Below are 9,224 nucleotides of genomic sequence, written 5' to 3'. Positions count from 1 at the left end.
TTATCATCAAGTCCTTATCTGAGAATACCCAGGAAAGTCTTGGGAAGTTAAAACGAAAGCTCATGAAGAAGGACAAAGGTGCTGGGTTTTTTTCTTTTTCTTTTTGCCGAACAAACTGAAAAATTAACTCTATACATGAGGAAAGCAAAAAAAAAAAGAAAGAAAAAGAAGAAGAAGGAGGAGGAGGAGGAGGAGGAGGAGGAGGAGGAGGAGGAGGAGGAGGAGAAGAAGAAGAAGAAGAAGAAGAAGAAGAAGAAGAAGAAGAAGAAGAAGAAGAAGAAGAAGAAGAAGAAGATGATTTTTTTTGGTTGAGGAAAGTTTGTAGTGGCAGTTCATGCTGGCCGTACATGCATGCATGCATGCATGAATGAATGAATGAATAAATAAATAAATAACCCTCCCTGGTTTGGAGGGAGACAGATTCCTAGTGGTTTTCTAAATACTTTAAAAAGGGAAAGAAGGCAAAATATATTTATTAAATGTGGTGTTTTTATTATGATGTACAACAAAACAGAACAAAAACAAGTTTCTTGGTATATGTGCTCTTTTTAAGGAACATTAAGGTAACAAATAGTATTTTAAAAATAATTATCCCACATTTTGGGGAAAGATTTTTTTTTTTTTTAAATTTGATTTATATGCTGCCCTTCTCCGGAGACTCAGGGCGGTTTACAATGCGTTAAGCAATAGCCTTCATACTTTTGTATATTTTATACAAAGTCAGCTTATTCCCCCACAAACTGGGTCCTCATTTCACCTACCTTAGAAAGGATGGAAGGCTGAGTCAACCTTGAGCCTTGGAGAGATTTGAACCAGCAGAAATTGCAGGCAGCTGTGTTAATAACAGGGTGCGTAGACCACTGTACTATCAAGGCTCTTAATAAGAGCCTTTTAAATTAAAATTAAAATTAAAATTTTTGTTATTTTGACAACAAATTTTCCTTTATATTCAGATCAGGTCTTAAGAAAATAATGTAACATTTCGGAACAAAAATGAAGCCCAACAGGCTGGCACTGGAGGCCAAGATGGAGAAGATCTGCACTGCAACCATGTACTTCCCCTTGGTGCTCAAATAGGTGGGTACAAAAGACACCCAGACGCTGCAGAAGACTAGCATGCTGAAGGTGATCAGCTTGGCTTCGTTGAAAGCTCCAGGCAAATTCCTGGCCAGAAAAGCCACCGTGAAGCAGATGATAGCCAGGAAACCCATGTAGCCAAGGGCAAGGTAGAACATGGCAATGGAGCCTTGATTACATTGGAGGATGATCTCTGCAGATTGTGAGTACATGTCTGACTCCGGGAATGAGGGAGAGGTGGCCAACCAGATGCTGCAGAGGACAACTTGGACACCAGAACATGAAAGGATGATAGAATTGGCCAAGGTCTTCCCTAACCATCTCTGTAAATTATTCCCTGGTTTTGTGGCAAAGAATGCTAATACCACAGTGACTGTTTTGGCCAAGACGGTAGAAATGGCAACTGTGAAGATATTGCTAAAGGCTGTTTGTTGGAGAAGGCACATGGCTCTCCTTGGCTGGCCAATGAATAGAAAAGAGGTCAAGAAGGAAAGCTGGAGGGAGATGAGGAGGATGTAGGAAGGGTCCCGATTGTTGGCTTTGACTATGGGAGTTTCTCGGAATTTAATGAAGATTATCAAGACAAAACCTGTTACTAAAGAGAGGAACAAGGCAAGTGAAGCTAGGATGATCCCCAAATTTTCTTGATAGGATAGGAATGTTTCAGTCTTAGGTATACAGTCATCTCGGTTGATATTTGGATACTGATCTGTTGGACATTTGGTGCATTTTTCAGCATCTGAAAAGAGCAAGATCAATATAAACTAGGTTCTTCCATCATCTGCATAGTTGGAGTGAAACTGGTGATGGTGTGCATGAATGCGTTCAGAAATTTAAGTAGTATTAAGCAAAAGGACAAGTTCAAAAAGCAACTGAGATTCTCTGCGACACAATCCCAGGACGAGATCTGGCTGCCTTTAATGGAATCTCAGTGAGATTCCATGAAGCATGTGTTAGACATGCAATCCAAAACACCCCACAGTCCTCTCATCAATGACCCATGTAGAGACTGGGTCTGCTGGTACTGGATTAGGTGATTCACAGGAAGGAATTGTAAAGCCTATAATTGATTGGGGTGTGGGATTGTTTGTATCTTTGGGCATTCTGACATGCATTCAGCTTGACAAAGATGGGAGCTGAAGGGGGGGCGGGTGGAGTCTTCATTCAAAACAGCATTCCTAACTGATGAGTAACCACATTCTAACGTCTGGCTGATCGGAGAAGGAGGAAGAGAGATGTAGCCGACCAACCAGTTCCCACTTGGTTGGACAATGGGACAGTGGTTTTGGAAACTTGAGAAACTGAAGCTTATATTGGGGTGAAAAGCCCGGGAACTTTAGTACTGGCTTTTCACCAGTAGTGCCAAGACGATGTATCAAAATAAATTTGTTGTTGAGGAGAAGTAATGCCTTGAAGTTTGATTTGTGATGGATGCATTACTTGGAGCCTGACATGAATAAGATGTTGAAATCAAGGTCTCAATGGCCCCTGCAAATATTAATGCCCCCCTTCATCTGGACCAAGGAACTGGTCAGTTTTTATTTCTGGAGAGCACTTATCTGGTTGGTCTGTTCCATTGTTTCTTTTTCCTCCCACCCATGCAAAGGAAGCAAGAACTAATGGCTTCTCTCTTCTGAATAGGGATGAAAAGAAAAGGCTCATTTTTATAGTTTTTGAAGTGACTCCAGTTAGAAGGAGAAAATCTTTGTCACTCTTTAGTTAAAATGCCTGAATGTCTATGGTCATCCTGAAAGTCTCCCCTTTCCTCTGGAGTCACCCACCTTCCATGGTGGAGATGGTTCCTTCTGCACATGGATGGCAGTCGTAGCAGCAGATGGGCCTCCCTTCCTGAGCCACTTTCATGAATCCAGGACGACAGCTTTCCACACATGTAGAAGGAGGCAAGGACTGAGGAGAGAAAAGGAAATAAAACTCTGGATAGTGAGATGGGTGGCATATATAACATACCCAGAAAATTAACTTATTTTCAGAAAAATGGCAGAGGGTATATTCTGTGACGTAGCTTTGACTAATTAGATCTAAAAGATTGAATTGCACACTCCTCCTCTGTTTCTCATTCCTTTTAGTGTTTCACACCCATTAAAAATTTAGACTTTTGAGTTCTGGTGGCTCTGCGGACTTCCGGTGGCTCCAAATTCCCAGAGTGGACGCTCCTTTAGGAGCTCCAGCCCCATGATTCCATTTGCCGTTAGAGCAGCAAAAATCAGCTGTTCTAGCGGCTTGAAACTCTCCCCCAGGGAAAAAGAGGGAGAGAAGAGCAGAAGGGTCTGGGTAGAGCTCCCCTAGACCCCCAGGCTTTTTTTTTAAGCCTGGGGTTTGCAGGGTGAGAGCTCCCTGAAAGCCCTTCAGTGCTCTAGCTCTGGGATGATTTTGCTTTATGCAGAACAAGGGGTCGCGACCACACCAGCAGAGCAATTTTAAGGATTATGAGAAAATTTGAACCTGGACACTGGCAGAGCAAAATCAGGAGAACAGAAAATGTAACTTTAACTCCGTTTAAAAGAAAAGAAAAAAGATGGCACTTAAGGGTGTTGAAACGAAACTTACTAGTGAAAGCGATCGTTAAAGCTGCAACATTGTAAAAGCTACTGGATTACGCGGTAAAAAAAGATTTAAAGTGCTAGTGGAATGAAAAAGACTATGGTACTGACTTCAACTACTCTATACTTCTAAATTGTGTGGAAAATCATTGGACTTATTGACCTGATAGCTGAATAAATTTAAAGTGGAAATTGAAATATTAGTTTCTTTTGGGGAGGATTTTAATAATAAATTTGAAAAGTTTACTGAAATTAGTATTTTTTTAAGTTTAAGTAAAAATGTTTAACTAAAAATGGATAGCTTTTTTAAAAAAACTATCAAGGTATTAGAATGGTTAACTTTAAACTTAATTGATAACTTTCTGAAAGTTTTGAAATAGATATTTTGAAGAATGAACTCAAGAGTTAGAAATAATTTAACTCAATGGATTAATAGTATTTTTAAGGTTATATTCTGAAGAATATTCTATTGAAGTATTTTTTAAAAAAACCTACTGAAGTATTAAAATGGTTAATTTAAAATTGAATGGATATAAAATAATATTTCTTCTTTTTTTCTCTTAAAATATGCTTTAAAGAAAGTTTTATAATGTTTAAATTAGAATTCTAAAAGGGGAGGCTGATGAACAATTTTTTAAAGAGGCGTTAAAGAGTGTGAGGGGGTTTTGAATCTTGTAGTAAATTAAGATATTTTAGCTTATGTTTGTTTAATGCTATACCCTGTTTTTGCTCTGGGAAGTCGGGGGTGGGGGTGGGGAAGGGGGGGTTGAAGGTTGTGTGGGGATAAAATGGTTGTCTAATTTTCAATAAAATTAAAAGATAGTTTAATAAATAAATGTATTATTAATAAATGTATTAATAGAGAGGTAAGAAAAGTGGGGGAAATGTCATAATAAAGGAAATGATAATATTAACATATGATAAATATTGGAGGAGCAAAAAGAAGACACAAAAGATGTATTCAGAAGATATATTGACTGATTGATTATGTATTGTTTGTTTGTTTATAAAATAAAAAAAGTTTTTGGAAAAAAAAATAGACTTTCATTTTAAATGTAGATATTTAATTGCTCAAGGATATATGCCTACATATTTTGCTTTGGCTAGGTAAACCACGTTGTTTGAATGACTCCTCATTCTACCTTTCTTTCCATAGACTCAGTGAATGGTTTGTATGAAAATTGAAAATTATTTTTCATGGCCAATAAAGGCGTTTTTCACCCTTGAGAGTCTTATCAGCTGGTGTGATAACTCAAAGGCATTGAAAGCAATTCTCCACCGATGGAGAATTCAAGTGTATTCCTGTCATAGCCACCTTCAGTGGAATAAAATAAATACGAGTATTACTCACACCTTGTTCAGCAGTTCCACCTGTGTGATATTCTTCCGGTCAATGGAAAATTTAAAATCCTGGGATTCCCGTTTTTCTAGGCTCCCAGATTTCACTCTCTTGACAGATTTATTTGGGAAAACAATCCAGCTCACAATGTCCAGGTCAGGTGTAAGATCTCCTTTCTCATCCAAATATACCCCTTCTATGGAATTATTGTAAAACTGAGAGCTTTGAAGGAAGGGGTGAAGCTGGAAAGAACATAAAGTAAATAAAAATTTAAAAGGGACATCAGAGGTTTGTGTTTCTTTTTTAAAGACCCCTTTGTCTATGCAGGGAGAGTTCTGAACATTTCTGTCTCTCTGCTCAAAAAAACAGGTTTTATTGTCAGAGTCAAACTTGGGTGGAAGAATATTAATAAGCAGGGGAATAATAACAGCTGCTAACTTAATATTTAAATATCTTGATCAGAATAATTTTTGGCGAAAAAACAAAACTGGCTACGTAGCTAACTTTGAGCACACAATAGATACAAACTTAAGGTAAACCACTCCAAACTCGATTGCAGAAAATACGACTTCAGCAACAGAGTGGTCAATTCCTGGAATGCACTACCTGACTCTGTGGTTTCATCCCTAAACCCCCAAAACTTTAACCTTAGACTGTCTACTGTTGACCTCACCCAGTGGTGAAATCTAAAATTTGTTAAAACCGGTCCTGTGGGTGTGGCTTGGTGGTGGTATGGGTAATGTGACTGGGTGGGCGTGGCCATTTTTTTTTTTTTACTTTTAAAACCATTTTTTCTACAACCTCTTCAGCGAAGTGGTTGTAAAAAAATGCTTTCAAAAGGCTCTGACGATTCCAGCTGAGTTGCCTGATCGGCAGAGGCTTTTTTTCTTTTAAAAGACTTTGATGATCCCAGCTGAGCCACGTGATTATCAGAGGCTTTTTTTTTTTACTTTTAAAAGCATTTTTTCAGCAGAGGAGGTTGTAGAAAAAATGCTTTTAAAAGTAAAAAAAAAAGCCTCTGATGACTGTGGGGGACAGCTGGGCATGGGGGGGGGGGGCAGGGATTTTTGCTACCGGTTCTCCAAACCACCCACCTCCATCACTACCGGATCAGGTGATTCGGTCCGAACCGGGAGCATTTCTCCCCTGACCTCACCCCATTCCTAGGAGGTCTGTAAGGGGCGTGCATAAGAGCACCAGCGTGCCTACCATCCCTGTCCTAATATTTTCTTTTATTCATATCCTTTTCATGTATTTATAATTATGCTTACACTTGTATCTGTCATAAAATACATGCTTGACAAAATAAAATAAATAAAATGAAATAAATAAACATAAAATAATGATGGTAAAGGACAGAAGTTAGGAATGTGGTCATTCATGGTCCCACTGCTGTATTAGAGCAATAGAAATATACAACTCCTCTAAAGTCAAACAAGTATTTTTTTTAAAAAAAAATCATGTTTAATTAATCTAAAAACAGATGCCTGAAATTTCATCCAGTCAAATTTTCCTTTAACTTGGGGGTTGTTGTTAGATTTTTCTCTTGTGTTGTATCCTTAGTTGCCCAAGTAAAGTATTATTTATTTATTTTATCAAATTTATATGCAGCCCTTCTCCCGTAGGACTCGGGGCGGCTCACAGAATAGAAACAACATAACAATAAAATAGTGCTAAAACAAGCCAATTTAAAATCCCCAGACAATTAAAAACTCGCGGCAGATCAGGGAATTTGCTGAAAAAGCCATGTCTTCAGGTTGGCACAGAAAGTGCGGAGGTCGGGGGCTGTCCGGAGCCCAGTGGGTAATCCATTCCAGAGGGTCGGTGCGGCCGCAGAGAATGCCCTCATCCTGGGGGCCAACAGCCAAAATTGTCTGGCTGACAGCACCCAGAGAAGGGCAGTCCTATGTGAGCACACTGGGTGGTGGGAGGCCAGTAGGAGGTGGTCTTGCAAGTACCCTGGGCCCATACCATGAAGGGCTTAATAGGTAAGTACCAGCACTTTGAAGCAGATCCGAAGGGCCACCGGTAGCCAGTGCAGCTCGCGCAGGAGAGGTGTTACACGGGAGTAACGGGAAGCTCCTGTAACAACCCACGTGGCCGCATTCTGGGCCAGCTGGAGCTTCGCTATTCTTACTTTCCTGTGCTTTCTTCAGGGTCTTCAGTGGTGAAGATCAGTGACATCACACTGCAAGAATCCTCACTGAAAGATATTGGTTGATATTGTTCTTCTTGCTACCATTTGATGGCTTGTTGTTTGTGCCAACTTCATCAGTTTGGGAAAAAAAAGAAACTAATGCATTTGCTTCGAAAAAACATAAAATTAAAACAAGAGAATATTGGCGGGGGGGGCAGAGGTGGTATTCAGCCGGTTCGGACCAGTTCAGGCGAATTGGTAGTAGAGACCTGCCCCAGCGCTATGCCCTCCTATTTAGCCAGATTTTCAAGACATGAGCATGTGTGGAGGTGGCACATCGTGAGTGAAGCAAGCCCGCGTGTGCTCACATTTTTGGTGCTGGGCGAACTGGTAGGTAAATTGTGCGAATCCCACCCCTGGTGGGGGGAGGATAAGAGCAGAAAGAAACAGAAGGTTGTGATTAGATTGGAATTGAGTTTCTGAGTAATTTCATTTTTCAGAATAAATAACCAAGTCATCCAGTGATAAAACTATTTCCCATATTTTGAGGAAAGATGTCGAATGGAAAAGAAGTACCTGCCAAGCCTTTAGCCTTGGATCTTCTACCTTCATGCCCCTGTTTCTCATTGATCTCTTGAATGCCGATATGTAAGCTGAATTTAGGGCCTTTCCCACAGACCAAATGGTGTTGTAAATGAGGTAGCCGTCCAGGGTTAGGATCCGATCAATCTCCTCTTTCCTCAAAGCCTCCAATTCTTCTGTTTGTCTACACCGTCTCCAGACTTTCACTGAAGGGGCATCCTTGGTGGATGAACATATAAAGGTTTTCTCCAAAAAGTTAATTAGGAGGTTAACTAAAGTTTCAAAATCTTCATAGTTTGCCCATTTTTTTTTCTTTATCAAGAAAGAAAAAATGCCACCAATGTATTTCAAGGAATACCCACTAAACATAAAATCAAAACTAAGATCCCACTGAGCTGTGGTGATCCAGACTTTATCTATGACAGGTTTTGGAAGATGTGCAAGTAGTGTGTTGATAACTACCATTCCTAGTGTGAATGAACTAGTCTCTGAACCATAAACAAAGACATTGACTTTTCTCCATTTGTAATATTCTGTTACTTTGAAAACCATATTAACGACATTCAATCTAAAGCTTTGATATATAACCACACAAATGCCATTCTTCAACATCAAAGCAGACATTTTCCTCATGAATCTCTCCCCCTGGTCAGTTTCTGGAGCAACAAGACCAACCAAGGTCCACTTGAAATAGAGGAGAAGCTGGACCATCCCTGGGTACTGGACTCCTTCAGCAGGGAGCATCGTGTAGAAGAAAGGATGCTGAGTTTTATCCCCCAGAATCTTGGAAGCAAAACTATAACTGATCTGGAAGAAATGGAAGATGTTATTTAAATATAACAAGAAAATATAAATTGAATAAATAATAATAAATAATAAAATGCAATTCTGATTGAAAAAATCACACAATTGAACATTGTTTCCCAAGAAAGACACACCTGAGGGATTTTGTAGGTGCCCAACATGGTGGAAATCTGAATGGAGATGCCAGCCTCGGCCTCTTCCAGAACAGCCACTGTATTTCTCTGCCTTCCACACCTGTAGTTGGGCAGATTGGCCTCCCCGTCGGAAAGCAGGTCCAGCAAAGGATCTGTAGTCATCTCTACCTTGAAGAAATTTTCATAGATATTATAACCCAGGGTGATGTTGGCTAAGAGGTGGCCATATCGGTTGATGTCCTCAATGGTGAAAAGGAAAGGTACAATTTTCCAATAATACTTGGTTGATGTTCTGCAGATATGAACATATGAATGAAAATAACATTTAACTTTCATTCCATGAGAATAGTTTTAGTACACTCAATCACAATTTTACCCCCAAACAGTTTGGAATATTCCAAAATATTAAGAAAAATATTAATAGAAAAGGAATAATACCGTGTTCCCCTGAAAATAAGACCCTGTCTTATATGTTTTTGAACCCCGAAATAAGCACTTGGCCTTATTTTCAGGGAGGTCTTATTACTTTGGGGTACGTGGAGCAAGACGGGGCTCCTCTTGCCATTTTACCTGATTTCCAGCTCTCTCTC

General features: G+C 39.6%; 1 protein-coding gene across 1 annotated transcript; it reads right to left on the bottom strand.

Annotated features, from left to right (window-relative positions):
- Positions 1–920: 920 nt before the first annotated feature.
- On the bottom strand, positions 921–8,796 carry LOC139310315 (vomeronasal type-2 receptor 26-like). Its single transcript, XM_070934475.1, has 5 exons — positions 8,635–8,796; positions 7,691–8,503; positions 5,010–5,219; positions 2,859–2,985; positions 921–1,816 (listed from the first exon to the last, which is right to left on the bottom strand). Exons 1-5 carry the CDS (start codon positions 8,794–8,796, stop codon positions 921–923), a joined length of 2,208 nt encoding a protein of 735 aa, XP_070790576.1.
- Positions 8,797–9,224: the final 428 nt, after the last annotated feature.

Source organism: Pituophis catenifer, unplaced genomic scaffold, assembly GCF_029215685.1.
Source record: "Pituophis catenifer annectens isolate HBS135680 unplaced genomic scaffold, rPitCat1.0.hap2 SCAF_2, whole genome shotgun sequence".
Taxonomy (NCBI): Eukaryota; Metazoa; Chordata; class Lepidosauria; order Squamata; family Colubridae; genus Pituophis; species Pituophis catenifer.
This window is presented reverse-complemented; position numbering and strand designations above follow the sequence as displayed.

Excerpts from the sequence above, each read along its gene's own strand:
- LOC139310315 (XM_070934475.1), bottom strand. The coding sequence starts at position 8,796 with ATGACTACAGATCCTTTGCTGGACCTGCTTTCCGACGGGGAGGCCAAT. Across the intron at positions 8,504-8,634 it reads GCACCTACAAAATCCCTCAG|ATCAGTTATAGTTTTGCTTC; the intron begins GTGTGTCTTTCT and ends CATTTCTTCCAG. Across the intron at positions 5,220-7,690 it reads CAAGGCTAAAGGCTTGGCAG|CTTCACCCCTTCCTTCAAAG; the intron begins GTACTTCTTTTC and ends TGTTCTTTCCAG.